General features: G+C 42.6%; 1 protein-coding gene across 1 annotated transcript in view; it reads right to left on the bottom strand.

The window, feature by feature from the left end:
- Nucleotides 1-20,391, bottom strand: part of Tmed10 (transmembrane p24 trafficking protein 10) — a 36,811-nt gene continuing 16,420 nt past the window's right edge. Inside the window, exons 3-5 of the mRNA XM_041658484.1 lie at nucleotides 15,691-15,764; nucleotides 3,668-3,794; nucleotides 1-2,885 (exon numbers count right to left, since the gene is read on the bottom strand). Coding sequence (XP_041514418.1) covers nucleotides 2,764-2,885; nucleotides 3,668-3,794; nucleotides 15,691-15,764 — 323 coding nt within the window. The 3' untranslated portion in view covers nucleotides 1-2,763. The remainder of the gene's footprint in view (nucleotides 2,886-3,667; nucleotides 3,795-15,690; nucleotides 15,765-20,391) is intronic.

Here is a 20,391-nt window from a genome sequence, read left to right as displayed (position 1 = left end):
TGGTTTCTGCTAGCCTTTATTTGTGAAAGTTTACACACAAATCTCCAACAGGAGAGTCTGTAGAAATCCCACATGCCTCTTTCCACTAACAAACAGAAGAATGGCTCTGATGGGGTTCATGACAATGGGATAGAACATGGTTTGTTGAAACTGTTATTCTCAGATTATTTTGAATATTGAAGATGGAGGGAAACAGATAACATACCTGTTTATAAAGCTGATATGCTTTTGTACTAGCCTGTTGTCAAAGGCAAATGCTTTTCAGTTAACTTTGTAACTGAAAACATAATGTCCAAGTTGGTTGTTTTTGGCATGAATCAAAACAAAGAAAAGGACTTGAAAGAATTTCAGTTCTACAAAGCTTAAGGTTAGAGCCGTACTTGGAAATAAAAAAATATGGACAAAACACTTACTCTACTTTCTCCTACTTTCTTTGACATTTTTAGAACAGAAAACCATAACTAACAGAGTAGCTTTCATTGCTCCTTAAAAGGGGGAAAGGCACAAGTCAGAAATAGGAGTCTCTTGTTAGGCTAATGGCACAGGCTACGGTTTTGCACTTAAGTCTACAGATGGATTCTGACCCAAAACTTTGTTTATTCTTTTCTTACTTGAATTGTTCCTCTATCATTTGATATATGAATGTTACAGATTCCTGAACATCTGTTGTTATGGTGAGGACTCAACTTCTAAATTCTTAGGAGCAAGACTTGTCATTTACAACAGCAGATGGCAGTATTGTACCAGAAACCACTTCATGCCACAAAGAAGACTGGAGTTTACAGTAACTGGAACCTTAACAGAACAGCCTGGACTTTAACAACATAAATCATTCCCTTTCACCCTCATACTGCATCCGGGTCAACCTAACAGTGTTCTCTGCTAATTTCCATAGTCCACTTTTTTACTGCAAGCAACATGAACCTAAGTCCTGTAATTCTCAGCAGGGCAATTAAGACAAGCAGGGTAGAAAGATTACAGAAAGAACTCCTCCCTACTGTCCTGGGAGAAGTGGGAAAGGTCTCAGATGACAAATGAGTGTTTTTCCTGTTCACAAACATTTGGAGCTACTTTCCCTTAGCGCTGGGATCAGGCCCAGAGCCTTCTGTGTGTCAGGCAAGCACCTGACCACAGAGGCACACTCCCAGCCCCACATCTCTTTTGTACATTAGACTTGGCCTTGAGGTGCTTAATACTCCCAACAAGTGAACCTTGGTTTTGCTTTTACAAGTATTTTCAAGTATTTACTTTTCTGTGACTCTCCTAAAATGTCTATTTAAACCCTGTATGTCCAATTCTCTGGAGATTAGGACAGAAATTAAGGACATATAAGGACAGGAATTAGGAGTCAGTGACTGGCCATGCATGAAGGGCTGGTAAAATGTAGTTATTTTTCCCTGGTAGAAGTTATGTGAAAAATTCAAGCAACTGCATGTCTGATAGAAGACCTACACAAAACTCACCAGCGACGTGAACTAGTGACCCAGGTAGAAAATGGACGAAAGCCATGAGACATTCCACCGACAAGGACATAAGGATGGCAAATGACTAGCACATGAAAGGAAAATGCAAATTAAAACCATAATGAGATATTACAGGTACCTATTCAAGGGGCTAAGTTAAAACACCAATGATAAGAAATACTAATGAAAATGAGGAAACGTAACATGCTATAGCCACTCTAGACCAGAACAGGGAAGTTTCTTTTAAGAACTACTTCCCACACAGCAGAGCAAATGCCGGCTTAGGCATTCATCCCAGAGTGATGAAAACTTGCATTCACATAAGAGCCTTATTAGTTAAGGGCCAAATCCCCAAACCCACCCATAATGACCTTTAAGCACAAAGCCTACCATCCATAACCTGGAGGAGGATCAGCAACGAAAAGGAATCAACTAGCAATACATGCGATAACCTGGAGGGGCATTTCACAGGGATTATACTGAGTGGGAAGTCAACCTCCAAAGGTTACACTCTTTATGATCCATTTACATAACAAAGTAACAAAGGTACAGAAGTGGCGAGCAGACTAGGGAGCCAGAGCTGAGAAGGTAGGGCAGTACTTTGAAATGATCACTGGGATCTACACGTGACAGAACTAAAAACACACACATGGAGTTCAAGCAGTTGAACACGAACATTTTAATGTCTAAAATTGAGATTTTCTTTGAAGAGATTACCTACAGTTCAAAGTTCACGTTTTTATGTGACCCATCCACGACCCTTTTAGGAGACAGAATTATGAAGGATCTCACCAGAAGCTATGTAAACATTTCACCTAAGGGCCAAAAGAAAGTCCACGGTGTTTTCACAAGGATACCGAAGAGGACAACTGGCATGAGACAAGCTGACCACGGTCATAGAAATACCGGGGGAAGAACTAGAGCGGAAGATCAAGGCGATGAGCAAGTGGGAAATAAAAGCAAACAGCTCAAACGGATCACGTGAGGGAACCCAGGGCGAATGCTGGCTTTGGCATTATCTACGTAACCCCTATTTTTGTTTTGTTTTTCCATAGGTGACTTTAATAATCTTGTTGAAAAACCAGTCCAAATCCTACCACATTAAAAAGAAGTCCTCATTGACTTGCTGGGTGTAGGTGGTGCCCCATATTCTCCCACACCAAAAGAAATCAGTTCTGGCAAGAAAGCTCCACTGTGCCTGGGTGGTACTGTTAGTAGATGGCCTTGAGCTACGTAGGCCAGGCACGTCCCAGCGATGTTCTGCTGGCTGAGATACCAGGGGACTGAAGACTGAGCCTCATTACTCTATCAACTTCTTGGCCTTGAAGAAGCGACGCAGATAGAAGACCTGCCAGGTGGCCAGTCCAATGAGGCAGAACATGGAAAAGATGCTGAAGTACAGGACTCGGGTGTTCGTGGACTCTAAAAAGAGAGAGAGAGAGAGCATCATAAATGGAATGAAGTAAGTTGCTTCAGTTGCCTAAACAATGAGGGGAAGGGGGAAGACAATTAATTAACCTCATTCTGTCCCTAAGTCTCAGAGTTCAAACAATTAAAAAAAGACAAGTGTAGTAATACACCCGTGATCTCAGTACTTGGGAGGTTAAGACCAGGTCTTCAGCTCCAGGTCGGCCTGCACTACGTAACAAGATCCTGTTGAAAAGCACTGGCTGGGTGGTGGGGGTACACATGGCTTTCTTAGCATGCACAAGGCTCTACATTCTAGCTCCAGTGCCGTTTTGCTTCTAATCACATTTAAATGGTTAAAATTTGCAAATAGGGGCTGGAGAGATGGCTCAGCGGTCAAGAGCACTGGCTGCTCTTCCAGAGTTCCTGAGTTCAATTCCCAGCAACCACATGGTGGCTCACAGCCATCTCTAATGAGATCTGGTACCCCCTTCTGGCATGCAGGCATACATAAAAGGAATGTTGTATATATAATAAATAAATCTTTAAAAAAAAATTACAAATTGGTATCCTTTGCTACAAGCCAACTGAGAAAATGGACATTACATATCACAGAAGAAAATTTTATTCTTCTGAAAAACCTAGCCAGCTGATTCATTTCTTAGTAGCAATAGCCCCAAAGAAGCAATTTTCTTCTCTAGGTTATATTCCACTTTTCCCAGACTTCTAGCAGAGAGTTACAGGACCTGTCTCCTTTACAGTTCTCCCATTGAGAAATGAACGCTATTCTCCCTCACCATTGGTGTCCCGCATCTCCTCTTCCCGCTTCTTCATGTAGGCAAAGTCATTCACGATTGATTCTGAAAGGTCCTCCAGGCGTCGGAGCTCCACCTCCAGTGGTTTGAGTTTCTCAACCTTCGCAATCTGGAAAAGATCGGAATTAGGACTGCACTCGCTGAAAGGCTGCTCAAGCAAATAACAAGTACAAAACGAGACATCAAAGTAGGAGGGTTTGTAGGACAAGGGTTGGCCAGTGTTGGAAGGAGGCCAAGAGAAGGGAGGGAATGTGATTAGAACACATTATACACATGTATGAACTATCAGCCTTTTTAGAAGTTTACCACATTCAAATTTTCTTCTGTCAATCATCCTAATGTATTTCAAAATTTGGCTCTCTACCTATCTCCACAAACTCCTTAGATGTTTAATTTTGATTAAGATTTCTTTTTTAAAATATTTATTTATTTATTTATTATGTATACAATATTCTGTCTGTCTGTGTCTGCAGACCAGAAGAGGGCAGCACACCTCATTACAGATGGTTGTGAGCCACCATGTGGTTGCCGGGAATTGAACTCATGACCTTTGGAAAAGCAGGCAATGCTCTTAACCACTGAGCCACCTCTCCCGCCCTAAGATTTCTTTAAGATAGGTATAGTAGTGGTACATGTAAACCTGCCATTCCGGAGGCAGAGGCAGGAAAGTGTCCAGGACAAGGTCAGCCTAGAGCACAAAGAAAGACTTTTAAGTCGGGAGGTGGTGGTGCACACCTTTAATCCCAGCACTTGGATTTCTGTGAGTTCAAGGCCAGCCTGGTCTACAAGAGCTAGTTCCAGGAAAGGCTCCAAAGCTACAGAGAAACTTGTCTCGGAAAAAAAACAAAAACAAAAACAAAAACAAAAAAAAGACTTTTTGAAACAAGGCTAGGAGCCGGGCGATGGTGGTGCATGCCTTTAATCCCACCACTTGGGAGGCAGAGGCAGGTGGATCTCTGTGAGTTTGAGGCCAGCCTGGTCTACAAGAGCTAGTTCCAGGACAGGCTCCAAAACCACAGAGAAACCCTGTCTCGGAAAACCAAAACAAATAAATAAATAAAACAAGGCTAGGGAGCTATAAATGGCTCAGTGAGGAAAATCACTTGCTATGAAAGCCAGAGTACCTGAGCCCACATTTTTAAAAGGCTGGGCATGCTGATGCATCCTAGAAACTCGACTTTTGCACTGCAGGTTGGAGACATGCAGACGGAGGCGCTCAATGGCTTGCCAGCCTAGCTGAAAGGGTGAGTAAGGCTCAGTGAGACCTTGTCTCAAAAAACAAAACAAGGGGTTAAGAGCATTGCCTGCTCTTCCAAAGGTCCTGAGTTCAATTCCCAGCAACCACATGGTGGCTCACGACCATCTGCAATAAGGTCTGTGCCCTCTTTTGGCCTGCAGGCATACACACAGACAGAATATTGCATACATAATAAATAAATAAATCTTAAAGAAATAAAAACAAAACAAAACAAAAACAAAAGTCCACAAAACAATAAGAGGATCCTGCTTTGCATATATAAGCCATACACCGCTGGGCTTGACTACAGTGCAGAGCGAACAGAGAGTCTACATTTGCTCAAAAAAAAAATCACCCCGAGTTTTTTCTTCTTCCTTCCTAAAATGATACAGCCAATTATCAAAAGAAATCTCCAAGGACTTCCTGTAGGGTGAGGAGCGAAGGATGGAAAATTAATAAATAGAAACACATATCACACAAGCAAAAATGTAGGTGCTTTATGTTTGCTTCTTATCAGTTATTATTTCCTGTATTTTTTTATTTTTCATTAATGGGCAGGGGGGAAGGCCAGGCATAGTAGCACACTCTAGTAATCTGTGTACTCCAGAAGTGGAGGCAGGAGACTTAGGTTGTCTTAGGCTGGCTACACAGTGAGTTTGAAGTCAGCCTTGGCTATGTGTGTGTGTGCATGTCTATATATTTGTAGCAACCATCCCAAACAAACCAACAACTTTCCTAAAAAGAAGGTCTTACTACAGCCATTTTGCACAGCTGATTCCAAATTTCTGAACTCCTTCTACTGCAAATCTCTCAATGGCTGAGGCAGAAAGCTCATGAGTTCAAGGCTAGCCTGGGCTAAGTAAGAAGACTCAAAAATGACTAAATAAAGGAATAAAATTCTGAGCTTTCCAAGATCTTACACATGAAGGTGGCTCTCACGTTCTCCCAAACAAAAGAAATTTTCGATAACTCCTCCCTACATTCACCATTTACTTCTTGTTTATTCATTTATTTGATAGTCTCACAGGCTGACCGCAAACTCAAAGCAATCCCCCTGCCCCAGCTTCTGGAGTGCTGTCTACGAAATGCTACAAACATGGAAAGAATGGAAGGGTTTAGGGGTGATTTCCATGGTTTTTTTTCTAATCTATGTATATTTTCTTCCTGACACAGGTAAGAGGCCTACACTGGCTTAACTTATCCTATCTCAACCTCTAATGTGCAGGGATTATACGTGTGCAACAATCCACCAGTTTACTTAACTATTCTTTGCTGAATGAGTACAGAACAAGATAAACATTATTAAATATAATCAAATTTTTTTTGAGGGGGTGAGACAGGGTTTCTCTGTATAACAGCCCTGACTATCCTGGAACTAGCTCTTGTAGACCAAGATGCCCTCAAACTCACAGAGATCCTCCTGTCTCTGCTTCCCGAGTGCTGGGATTAAAGGCGTGCGCCACCACCGCCTGGTATAATCATCTAAAAATTTAACAGGAACCATCTGCTAAAGCAAGGATAGAAAAGCTGAGCTTATGTGTAGAATACATTTAAAATGTGCTGCTGAGTTGACAATGAGACACCTAAGCCTCCACTGGATGGCTATCTCTTCACATTGGAAAATGCTGGCCGCTTTTTAGAATGTCTAGCAGCTGTGTAAGATTTAGCCAGTAGTTAAATGTTCTCTGCTAAAAAATTTAATTACTAAAAGCAGAATAAAAATCCAGAGTCTCCCCTGAAGCTCTTCAGCTCCTGTGAGACCTCACATCCCCTTCCAGAGGCAGCTGCAGTTATAAGCTCAGTGCTCGGGTTTCCAGACCACGATAGAAGAGATGCGGTGTTTACACTTTCCTAGCTGAGGGCCCAGCGTTGTCATTAACCTACAGTATTTATCCGCTGTTTTATTTCACACAAAGTTACAGAGCACAAAATTCCCCAAGGAAAGTCGGGTATAGTGGCAGACATCTTTAATCTCAGCACCAGGCAGATCTCAGCCTGGTTTAAATAGTGAGTTCCAGGACAGCCAGGGCTACAAGGTGAAACCTTGTCTCAAAACAACCACAACAAAACAACCCAAAACTAAACAAACAAAAATCCCCGGAGAAAGGTACCAATGAGATGTATAATAAACCAAACTTAGTCCGTTTAACATCTTTCCTGCTCTATGCTTCCTCATCTGGAGCTTCCTGCATGCGACAGAAAGGCAACAGCAAGAAACTTCTTAGACATCAATTATTTAAGGGTCCCCAAATAGAAACTTGCAAAAAGGAACTGGAAGTGAAACTGTGGTTGTGCTTCTGCCAGCTAGAATTTATATATAGATTTGATAGCTATTGATGTGATAGACTCTGATATGACAGATGACAAGAGCCAAAGGCCTAAAACTAAAAGGAAAAAAAAGCATCGTTATCAAGGATGGCCTATGAAAACTACATCTATTCCCCACCTTTGCAGTATTTCTTTCTCACCTGGATAAGCAATACATAAATGCTCTTGGCTAAAAATTTAATTACTAAAAACAGAATAAAAATCCAGAGTCCACCCTGAAGCTCTTCAGCTCCCGTGAGACCTCACATCCCCTTCCAGAGGCAGCTGCAGTTATAAGCTTAGCGCTCAGGTTTCCAGACCACGATAGAAGAGATGCAGTGTTTACACTTTTATGTATATGCAAGTGTATCCCAACATACAAAATAAAATGTATTTGTTAACGGTACACACTATGCAGGGTTCTACGGCTTGCTGTTTCCACCTAAAAGGTCTTTTCAAAAGCATCAGAGCTTTGGATTCATTTCATTCTTCAGGTTTCTCTGTGTAACCAATCAGGCTGTGCTGGAACTCACTCTGTAGACCAGGCAGGCCTTGAATGCTGGGATTAAAGGTGCACCACCACTGTGGTCGATCGGTAACTAGCCACACCAGTTTAATAAAATATATTCAGCTTTAATAAACAGAAGAAAGGGAACTCACAAACCCAGGGTTCCAGCGAGTCAGGAACGCAGGAACAGAGAGAGAGAGAGAGAGAGAGAGAGAGAGAGAGACAGAGAGAGAAAGGGGGGGGGGCGCGAGAGCTCCGGGATGTTTTTATTGGTTTTGTGTGGCCCCAGGGGGACACACCTTAAGCAGCATGTGATTGGCTGAAGTTCCCCATCACATTCTTAATGATGATGTCTTCCACAGAGCTTATTCGGTCTGCAGCCCCTTCTCTAGTACTGGGCTACTTAGAACTCTTTACAACTATTCAGAACTAAGCAGTTCAATTATGATTTTCCAATCTGATTTTATTTCCTCAGTGAAATTCATACTGAACCACCATCCCTTCTTTCAGAAAATTATTTTCAGGCTATTATTAGTGGGATAAAGATTTCATTAAAATTAGAAAGAAAAAAAATAGGGCTGGAGAGATGGCTTAGTGGTTAAGAGCATTGCCTGCTCTTCCAAAGGTCCTGAGTTCAATTCCCAGGAACCACATGGTGGCTCACAACCATCTGCAATGAGGTTTGGTGCCCTCTTCTGGCCTGCAGACATACACAGACAGAATATTGTACACATAATGAATAAATAAATATTTTTTTTTAAAAAAGAAAGTCTCATTTTTGCTGAATAACAATTTTGCTTTTAATATTAATTTAAAATTGACAAAACATCAGTGTGTTTTCTCACACTGGTGCACGTCTTTAATTCCAACGTGTGGGAGGCAGAGATAGGCGGATCTCTATGAGTTCAAGGCCAGCCTGATTTACAGAGTGAGTTCCAGGACAGACTCCAAAGCTACACAGAGAAACTCTGTCTCAAACCCCTCCCCCCAAAAAAGAGATAGAGAGAAAATACACGTAAGTATATATGTGCATGAATGAGTATATGAACAAAACTTGCTGATTCAGTTAAAAAAAAACAAATAAATAAAATTAAAATAAAACTCAGTAAACTTAAACCCCCGTGAGGAACCATCTGTTGGGACAGGCCATTTAGGAACAACAGGAAGAGATAGGGAGAGAATATGAACAAAATACAATGGTATATATGTATACAACTGCCATAAATTCATTACCTTGTAAACAATTTAAAAACAAACGATGGCAAGGTGCGGGTTATGTACAGGAGACACACTCTACACAGAGGTAATCAGCTATACTAGAAGCTGAACTACAAGGTATATTTTACACACAACAAAAGATGCATGCTTGGAGGTGGGGATAAGAAAGCAGCAGATAAAAGGCTCACAAGTAAGGCCGAGAGCCAGGCCTGGCTGGAGCTACTTGGGAAACTGATGCAGGACTACTGGACTACTGAGTGAGCACAAAGCCAGCTTGAGCAATTTAGTGAGTTCCTATTTCAAAATACCGAGGTGACATGAGGCCTAAGGATATTACAGCCCAGCGGTAGAGCACTTGTCTAACATGCACCAGGCCCAGGTTCAGTCCTCAGTACCAGAAAAAGGAAAGGAAGGACAGGAGGAAGAAAGTGGTAAGAGGGAGGGGGAGGAGGGAGGGAAGGAAGGAAGGGAAGAGGGAGAAAAGCCTAAGCTAAGCTGGGGGTGAAAAAAGCAGTATGACTAATTAGCCCTATTAACACATGTTCAGAATGGGGTATTCTATATCTTACTGTATCTTTTAATCATGGAAAGTATTAGTATCCTATGTTTTTAGCAAAGAAACTAAGACTCAGAGACACTGAATAACTTTTCAAGGTCTCGCAGCTTGGTGGAACTGAGACGAGACCCAGTCTATCGGAGTATATTATTCATTCTGTAAGTTCTAGAAATCTGATGAAGAAAATCAGCTTCTACAGTAGAATGCTCCTGAATCAAAAGTGAAGTAAGAGCAGGTGTGTAACCTATAACCTAGTACCCAGGGTCCCAAGGCTGGAGAACTGTTGTGAATTTGAGGCCAGGCCCAGTTACAGAATGAGACGTTGTCCCCAAACATGCATGCATGCAGACACAACCATCTTGGTGTGGGGATACACACTAGTGACCCCAGTACCTGGGAGGTAAAGCAAGAGGCTCTTTGCGTACTACACAATAAGTTTGAGGTGAGCCTGGGCTGTACAAGACCCTACCTAAGACAGACAGATAGACAGACAGACAGATACTTAAGAGTGCCCTCCCCCAAAAGGTGAACAATTACACTAGGTCAGAGGGGTCTGGTTAAGTTTTCCAGATTAATAAAGTTTGAGAACCTTTCCAGTTTTCCCATTGCTACTATTCTCATGTTTGTAGATAAAAGAGTAAACCTTTAAAAGAAATTCTGAGGGCATTCTCCAGGAGACCTCCTTCACTTGCCTGGGATTAAGTGCATCAAGACTTTATACACAAGTCAGTTCAAATCTAAAGAAAGACATCTCAAGGCTGGGCTATAGCTTGACTGGCAGAGTGCTTGACTAGCATTCATGAAGCCTTGGATCCCTAGCCTTGCAAACAAGGAAAATGAATGCTTGTTTAAAAGAAAATAAAAATTTACCACCACCCTCAACTGTTGTTCTGCTTGTCTAAATGTCTGACTTAATGCTCCAGGTTTCTTGAAGAATATCAGGTTATATGTTCCTTGAAGACAGACTAATATTCTAACTACTTTTTCTTCTAAGGCTGGAAATAAGGCATTTTACCCCGAGCTTGAAAAAGGCAGGCCATGGCAATGGGTAACACAAATATTCCACTAGGGGGTGCCACTCTCCTGAGATGTCGCATGAAGCCATTAAATAATCAGTATTAGAGGGAACAGGGTACACATTTTATGAGGAGAAAACCCAACATTCCATAGTCAGTTCTTTTGGTGGCAGATTAAGATCAGCAGCGCCATGGTCTCTTGAATCTCTAACTAGGCTCGGGCATTTATTTAGCATCAAAACTGCCATAAACCCAAGAATATTCCTTCTGTAGTTCAGAAGCATACAATCTCATTCTACCCAGTCCTACTTATCTGCACGGGGTAATCATGAGGACTCCTTCAGTCACTGCTGTCCATGAAAGCTTCTTTTCCCTAAGCCTAAAGCTACGGCTGGCACAATGAACACGCATATACTGACATATTGACACATTATTGTCTTAACTGTATCTCAAGCTTGAATACAAGGAAATCACCTAATACACAGCACTGGCCTCAAAGGAGCCAGCTTTCTCAAGCATTACGGCCCTCTTAAGCAAGCGCTCTGTGTGCCACAATCACTCTGCATCTTTTTTCATAAAGCCCACTTGCCCAGAATAAATCCTCCATCCCATAATATCTACCACTTTAACATGACTAGTCCACATTGCTTAGAAAAAACTAAAAGCCACGTGGCTTTTTTCCTGTTTATGTACCTTCAGAGCATTAATAAATTAAACTCTTCCTAAATTGCATCCAGATCCGCAACCCTGATCATGACATGACTCCACAGAGATCACAGATTTATCTACAATGGCACTGAGAAAAAAACTTAACACTCAAAAATAAGCAGAACAAATAAATGCAACTTCAAGACCCATAAGGCAAATTCAGTCAAGTTAATTTGCTACCTCTATGTTCCACCTCAAAAACACAAACCAGCTCTCAAAGCTCCAAAGGCAAAGCAATAAATCTAGGTTAACAAAAGGTAAAGCTAAAGAACAAGATTCAAGGACTAATCTGGCACCAGGGGAGGCACATGGATCATAAGCCATGGTCACAGTCGCTCACAAGGCCAGCGGCTATCAACGTCAAGTTCAGATAATAAGTTCAATCGCGGCAGGAAATCTGAAGGCCCTTATTTATTTCTGTTGTGATCATTTGGTAGTCTCCAGGATGGGTAGGGGAAGAAACTAAAACTCACATGCTGATCAACCACGTTTCAGGGGCCTTACTCACGTCCTGTTCTTTAACTTAGGAGTCTGTGGAAGTGGTGTACAGAAGCAGAATTCCTCTTTCCTGCCAGCATTCAGAGAACCAGAACACTTGGGAAGTCTTTGGCTGTGGCCCCGACTGTGTTCTGGAGTGTCTACTGATAGAATGACAGACTCGCAGAACCTAGCTAACACAGGACTTCCTCATGTTGAAAATGTAGCCATCCACATCAAGAAAGGTCATGCATAGCTCAGGAGTTAAGGGAGTTCTCACGCATGGCTCCTTTATGAAGAACTGCCTTTGGCACCAGATGAATGCAAAAAAGAAATAAAAAAGAAGGCAAGGACATGACTGCTCCTAGGTATAAAGGATGAGAAAGTTTATTATGGATATGTGGAAGTGCATAGCCAGAGTCAGACACAATAGGGAGAGTCCAGGCTGAGCTGGGCCACGTGAGGAAGGGGGAAGAAACAAGGGAGAGTGCAGGAGCCAGGAGGCACAAAGAGTAGACAAATGGACAAGGTAACCAAAATGTCTGGATTCTATAGGAAAGAGCAGCTGGGGGGAAGGGCAGCCCAGCCCCTAGGCTGGAGTCAAGAGGACCCTGTAATAGGTAGGGACTGAGAGATTAGGGAGAACTTGGAGGCCACTTTGGTGATACAGTCTGGCAGTCCTAGTATCAAATATGAGACTAAAGGGATTGACAGTTTGAGCTCAGCCTGTGGCTACATAGTGAGTTCCAGGCCAACCTAGGCTACATGGTGAGGCTGTCTGAATTTTACAGGACAATACAGGGTCTCAGGATGCATTCAGAGTCCATATTGAGATGCTGGATGTAAGAAAATGAAATATGCTGCCTTTCTGATGCCAAATGATTCGACTCCTTTAGGGATAAAGGGTCTTCAAGGCTTAAAATTAAATGTCTCAAAAATTCTGGGCTGGAAAGATGGCTCAGGGGTTAAGAGCACTGGCTGCTCTTCCAGAGGTCCTGAGTTCAATTGGCTCACAGCCATCTATAATGAGAACTGGTGCCGTTTTCTGGCCTGCAGGCATACATGCAGACAGAACACTGTATACATAATAATAAATAAATAAATCTGAAAAACTTTAAATAAGCTCAGTGCTCTCCATCAATTACCTAGGGAACAAAATGCTTCTGTTATCTTTCTTTCACCACAGGCATTATTAGCTCAGGATAAGTCATGGCTATTGCTACGCAAGATCCAAGAAGTCTAGTAGCCTAGCCATAGACTCAAAAAAGGACTGATTTTGGCCTGTCATAGCTACCCTGCTTTTGCCTCAATTTGTTCTGCTGTTGAGAGCTGGGAGAGGGGAAGTCATTAAAGACAACGATAGGGAAGAGTTTGTGGTTAGGAAGCAGAAGCTTAGAGCTGTGTGGTAATCATGTGCGTAAAAAGCTTAGGACATGCCAGACATCCAAAGCAGGAAGCAGGCAAAGGAAGCGATGTAGTTCCTTTCCGCTAGGGATTCCCCTTTTATATAAAGCAGGGGGCCAAAAAAGATAAAACTCCTTTTCCAGTGTAACACATAAAGAGACTGGAAATGTCAGGAATTACAGGAATAACTCCTGCAGTACGTGGTATGGTAGAGTACCCATACCATTCTTTTTATAAAGGCACAGTAATGCCAAGTGTTTTGGGGAGAATATGATATGTCTTAATAGGGCTTCTGGTACCCTGCTATTTAATATATATGTGCCTTAATGATAGGACAAAGATACAACAGTTATACAGTAGGAAGCAATGGATGCTTCAGAGAACAATCTATGGGTGGAAATAGCAGCAGTAACGGTGCACTGAAAACACTGCACCTGCTCTTGTAATTCAGAGCTGTCCTGTCAACCCCTCCAAGACTCCGAAACATCGTGGAAGAGGGGCAGAAAGAATACAAGCTCTAGAACACAGGGAGGAGTGCTGGGAAATGCTGTCTTCTACATATGACATGGTCTTGCTCACGCAAAGAACTCACAGCAGCTGTGCAAGAAGCTGAACAAGACCAAGCCAAGGGCTCAGGAGTCCCCAACCTAGCTGAGGAGCTAAAGACTGTTCCTGGCTGCTACCAGAGAGAGGGGAGTCATTGTTCTTTGGGAATATGGCCGCTGTTAGGTTGCTCATGTCCCACACCCATGTGCATATGGACAGCACTAACTAGGCTCCGCAGGCTAGAAAGACATATGCCAGATGTGGGGACACAAACCTTTAATCCCAGCACCTGGGAGGCAGAGACAGGCAGATCTCTGAGTTGGAGGCAAGACTAGTCTACAGAGGGAGTTCTAGGATAGCCAAAGCAGAGAAACAGTGTCTTGAAAAACCAAAAAAACAAAGACATGAATTTAAAAGACACATTTGGGCCAGGCGGTAGTGGCGCTCGCCTTTAATGCCAGCACTCAGGGGCAGAGGCAGGCGGATCTGTGTGAGTTCAAGGCCAGACTAGTCTACAGAGTGAGTTCCAGGACAGGTTCCAAAGCTACACAGAAAAATCCTGTCTCGAAAAAACAAAAACAAAACAAACAAAAAACATATTTGGGAAGGCCTGGGGGGGGGCAGTAAGGAAAGCAGGGGTGGATGTGGTCAAAATACATTATGTACATATATGGATTTCTCAAAGAATAAAAAAAATATGTAAAAACAGCCACATTTTGGTGGGGGTGCACACCTTTAGTACCAGTACTCAAAAGGCAGAAGCAGGCAGATCTCTGAGTTTGAGGCCAGCCCCCTGTACAGAGTGAGTTCCAGGATGGGCAGAGTTACACAGAGAAACCCTGTCTCAAAAAAACAAAACAAAATGCCATAATTTTCTTAGTGTTTAATATTTCATAATAGCAGTTTAAATATGTTACCTTATTTCAATACAATCATGATTCCTCAGAATCTTGAAGACTAAAGATCACTTTTAAACATCAAACACAGGCTCTCTTACTTTATTCTTTTAATTAAGTGAGCCTGGAGATACAACGATTTAATCTCTACTGGGAGCTGTCTCCTACTCATTACTGCAGCCTGCTGGTTCTATCTACTACTTCTAAGTAACTCTGGTTTCACTCAGTTAACAGAGGCGGAAAGCTCCATGGACTTATGATCAACATGCTACCCTTCCTGATGTGCAAACAGCCAGGCATTTCCTTCCAAAGTTCGCCAGAGCAATGTCTGTTCACCATTCCTAAAAATTCTTCAAAATCACTTTAAGCAACTTTTCTTTAGGATACCCCAAAACATCCATTATTATTCTATTATTCTACAGTATTTCCTGCCAAAATAAAACTGCTGTCTTTCTTTTCTTTTCTTTTCTTTTCTTTTTTTGAGACAGAGTCTTGTTATATAACCCAGGTTGACCTAGAACTTGCCAGGTAGCCAAGGCTGGCCTTAAACTGTGGTGGTCTTCGTACCTCTGTCCCCCAAGTGCTAGGATCACAGGTGTGCACAGAAGGGCCTCCTTCAAATTTCTACTCATGACAGCCGCTCCTCTCTTGTAGCTTTTTGTACTACCCTGCCTCTTCTGTAAGTCTGGAATTACTTAAACTAGAAGTTTGGTTGTTTTTTTTTTCTTTTGACTACTACTGTTTCTCAAAACCAGTACAGCTATTCAAGATTAAATGACATTGAATCTATGCCCTAAGATCTATACCTACCTATGGTATTGGGGGCAGGGGAATTTAAAATTTTTTTTAAACTTTTGACTAAATTCTAGTTTAAAAAAATTGTTTGTGCATTTCCTGCCCCTAGAATGCTAATGGCATGACTGAACTCTTTACCACACCAACATAGCAGCTGTACAGACAGACGGTTCAGTCCACTGGCTATAATCACAGCCAGAATTATTGTTCAAGTCTGTTACTACAACTTTTTGTATCACTAGGCCCGTAGCTGGTTGTCACATGACTGCTGAGAAAACCACGCCCTCTGGCCTGATCAGGTACAGCACTTCACAGCCCCGGCTGGAGCAGTACATACCTCTTCATAATTTTTCGCCTCTACTCCATGCTTCATGTCTAGAATCACGAGTTGGTCAGGTATCCGCCCTGTTCCTAAGAAAGAAATCAAAAGACTCATTGTGCAGAATACTTAAAATTCCGGGAAATCACCCGTCCACCCTCCCTCTCCCTAACCCCATCTTCTCAATAGAAGGAAACAGTCACAACTCTGCCACCCTGCAGCAGCAAAGTCCTGGCCTGGACTAAAATCACCAACACTGCAGACAAAGCTTCCATCTGTGCAGGGCGCCGAGGACCAAGTAGGACATGCTGCTGGCAAACAGCCCTGAGCAGGACACAAAAGACTGCAACTGCTGCAGACTAGTCAAAGAAAGCACAACCTTCCTGCACTAAGATGCTCAAGTCACAGCAGCATGAAACCGAGTGGCACACAGGTCAGCAAGGAGTGAGCACCATTTATATGCTCTGCTAAATTCTTGAGAGACACTCAAGGTCTCCTAGGGTTACAGGGTATACTAAATTTAGATTACTTAAAACAAACTTCAGCATTGAAAATATAGGCCTTATTTAATATTCTTCTTTGATTCAAACATTTTGACAAAAGTAGGGCCTAGGCCTATTTTAACAGGCTAAAAGAAAGTTTTAGGGACATCCCCATTAAGCCTCTGAGAGCTACAAAGGCTCAAAAAAGAAAAAAGCCAAATTTATCGTCTGAGTATAACCCTCAGGATGTTTCTTGGAAGGGAATGTTCATCAAGGATAACAGACCCAAGCAATGTAGCATACACAGTAGAAAGTTAATCTGATTTAACAGATCTTAAGACACTAAGCAGGAGAAGGAAAAAGACTCAAAACCCCAGAAAACTGCTCACAATTTCCTGGATTTCACCTAGTTATAGAATTAAAATCTGCCCGCATGAAGCCAGGCTGTGGTGGCACACATTTTTAATCCCTGCACTTGGGAGGCAGAAGCAGGTAGCCAGCCTAGTGTACAGAGCAAGTTCCAGGACAGCCTACACAGAGAAACCCTGTCTAGGGGACTACGCAATGACAACAACAACAACAAAAGAAAAACTATTTGCATGAAATTAGAAACCTTAGACAATCCAGTGCCATTTAGAGCAATGGGTCTCTTGATGTCATTAGCCATAGAGAATGTTACTATATCCTTTGCTGCCTGGGAGACAGACATTTTCTGAAACTGGCTAAAGTCAGCTCAAACTGATGGAGTGCTCACTGGAAGCTAGAACTACACTGCTGGGACAATGGTCTGTACCCTGTCACTTGTATTTTAAATAGACGCTGATTGGTCAGTAGCCAGGCAGGAAGTAGAGGTGGGGCAACGGGAATTCTGGGAAGAGGGAAGTTTCAGTCTGCAGTCATCACCCATAGAGCAAGCAAGATGTGACTGCCTCGCCAGTGGCTAACACAGACAAGAATTATGGGCTAATATAAGTTATAAGAGTTAATGGGGGGGAGGGGAAGTGAGGCAGAGAAGGAGGCGGAAATTTTTAATTAAAAAAAAAATTTAATAAAAAAAAAATGGGAAAGCCAGGCGGTGGTGGCACACGCCTTTAATCCCAGCACTTGGGAGGCAGAGGCAGGCGGATCTCTATGAGTTCAAGGCCAGCCCAGACTACAAGAGGTAGTTCCAGGACAGGCTCCAAAGTCACAGAGAAACCCTGTCTCGAAAAACAAAACAAAACAAAAAAAAGGGGGGGGGGAGAGTTAATAAGAAGCCTGAGATACTAACCCAATCAGTTTATAATTAATGCAGACCTCTGTGTGTTTATTTGGGACTAAATGGCTGTGGGACCTGATAGGACAGAAACCTTAGTCAACATTATACAAAGACTATACAAAGGTATAATCTCTTCCTTCAAATGATCTAATAACGTAGAACAGACAGACAGACAGACACATGCACAAATTAAAAAAAAAATTAAAGATTTATTATGTATACAGTATTCTGCCTACAAATATCCTATAGGCCAATAGAGGGCACCAGATCTCATAACAGATGGTTGTGAGCCACCATGTGGTTGCTGGGAACTGAACTCAGGACCTCTGGAAGAACAGTCAGTGCTCTTAACCTCTGAGTTAAATTTAAAATATATATATCTGTACCCAAGCTTTGCTCCAGCCCCACTAGCTAGCTGCTTAACAATGTTGGCCTAGAGCTCACTCTCCTCTCCTATGACCTTTGTTCCTCAACTAGGATTATTTGAGATTTGGATTTAAACTTTTTTAAAAAATATTTATTTATTTATTTATTATGTATACAATATTCTGTCTGTGTGTATGTCTGCAGGCCAGAAGAGGGCACCAGACCTCATTACAGATGGTTGTGAGCCACCATGTGGTTGCCGGGAACTGAACTCAGGACCTCTAGAAGAGCAGGCCAAATGCTCTTAACCACTGAGCCATCTCTCCAGCCCCTGGATTTAAACTTTTAAAGTGTTTTGTATTTTAACCACAGGTGGGGGTGGGGGTGTGATGTGCAGATATATCTGTATAAGCCAGAAGAGGGTGTCAGATCCTCTGGAGCTGGAGTTACAAGTGGTCCTGAACCACCCAACCTGGATGCTAGGAACTGAACTCAGTTCCTCTGGGAGAGTGACAAACATTTTCAACCAATAAGCCATTTCCCTAGCACCCTCCCCACTTTAACACAGGGTCTCATGTAGCCCAGGCTACTCTAGAACTCAGAACATAGTTACTAAGTCTGACTGTGACCTTCTGATTCTCCTGTGTTCACTTCCCAAGTGCTGGGATTATAAACATAAGCCAAACATGCATGGCTGAATATGTTTAAAAGACATTAAAAAACAACCTTTGGACAGACGAGGGAGATGAGCTTGCAAGCAAAAGAAGACCACACAAGTGGGATGAAAGTCAGAGTGAGAGATGCTGTGCAAACCATGAGGATCTGAGTTCAACCTCCAGAACCACATAAGATCCAGGCATGGTAGTGCATGTCTGTAATTCCAGTGCTCCTATGGCATGAGACTGAAGGCTAACACAAGAGACCCTTAGAAGCTCCCAAGTCACTACTAGCCTGCTCTACTCAGGCGAGGACCAAGATCTGCAAAAAGCTGTCCTCTGACCACATATGTGCTTTGGTATGCAAGTGCCTGCACTCACACATACAAACACTCGGAGGTGTGCATGCACACACACAGCACACACACAAACACACACCATACACACATACCAAAAAAAAATTTAAGACATTAAAAAAACCCAAACTCAAAACAAACTAAGACAACAATGGGTACTTTCTGATTAAACCTACAAGTTTATAATCAAGGCAGCCTCTTTGCCCAATTCCATCTGTACTCCTGGGAATGACAATGTCCACAGATGGGGTACAGATTTGCTTTCTGTCCTCCTTTAGAAGGATAAGGGGCAGGGAGAATTGATGGGTCAGCAGTTAAACTTGCTGCTCTTGCACAGGACCTAGGTTTGGTTCCCAGCACCCAGATGGTATTTTACAACCATCCTTAACTCAAAATTCCAGACCTCTCCTGACCTTCTCTGCATGTGGTACACATAACAAAAAGTAAAATATATAAACAAACAAACAAACAAACAAACCCTGGTTAGTGTTTTGTCATCTTGACACAGTCACAATTCATTTGGGAAGAGAAACCTCATCAGATTGTCTGTGGGGCATTTTCTTGGTTAACGACTGATGTGTAAGGGCGCACTGTGGGAGGTACCACCCTGGGCTAGGTGTATAAGAAAGCAGGCTGCACAGGTCACGGAAAGCAAGCCAGTGAGCAGTGTTCCTTCATGGCCTCTGCATCAGCTCCTGCCCTGACTTCCCTTCATGATGTACCATAAGCTGTGAGTGAAAAAAACTCTTTCCTCCTCAGGTGATTTTGGTTAGCATTTTATCAGAGCAGGAGAAAGCCAACTAAGTTAGGAGATTATAGCTCAGTGGCAGAGAACTTGCCTTTGACATCCAAGGCCCTGAGTTCCACTCCTAACATTGGGGGAGGCAGCAGGGATGGTGGCACACACTTGTCATGCCAGCACTCAGGAACCTAAGGCAGAAGACCACTGGGAGTTCAAGACCAGCCTGAGCCACACGGTCTCAGTTCTGCTTGTCTGAGTGATCAGATCCCCTCCTTCTTGGTCTAGGAATGTATTTCTGTGACACAGCAAATGCAATCTCCACTATGGCAAAAAACAAACAACAAAATCCCACCTTTTCTCTCCTGTCTTTTTTGAAATAATATATATATTTGAGACAGGCAGGTTTCTTTGTAGCTTTGGAGCCTGTCCTGGCACTCACTCTGTAGACCAGGCAGGCCTCGAACTCACAGAGATCCACCTATCTCTGCTTTTCAAGTGCTGGGATTAAAGGCAGGCGCCACTACCACCCAGGGATTTTTTTAAAAATATTTTTGAAGATGCTCTTACACTGTAGCCCAGGATAGCCTCAAACTCACAGCAATCCTTTGGCCTGAGTTTCTTGAGTGCTGGGATTGCAGGTGCAAGTTACTATACCTGGTTCTTGTTCTCTGTCTACCAAAGTCTTTCATTTCTGTGTGCCACAGCATACAGCATTAGCATTTTCCAAGTCCAGTTAAAACCACAAAACCATGGGTCTTTGGCTGATCTGAGTATAAACTATACAATTTCTTATTAGAATAGATATTCTGTTTCCTTTGAAAGATAGATCTCTCTCGCTCTCTCTGCATTTGCCTGGCAA

Source organism: Microtus oregoni, unplaced genomic scaffold (genome assembly GCF_018167655.1).
Source record: "Microtus oregoni isolate MIOR12 unplaced genomic scaffold, Mior012 000009F_ref0000495, whole genome shotgun sequence".
Classification (NCBI taxonomy): Eukaryota; Metazoa; Chordata; class Mammalia; order Rodentia; family Cricetidae; genus Microtus; species Microtus oregoni.
This window is presented reverse-complemented; position numbering and strand designations above follow the sequence as displayed.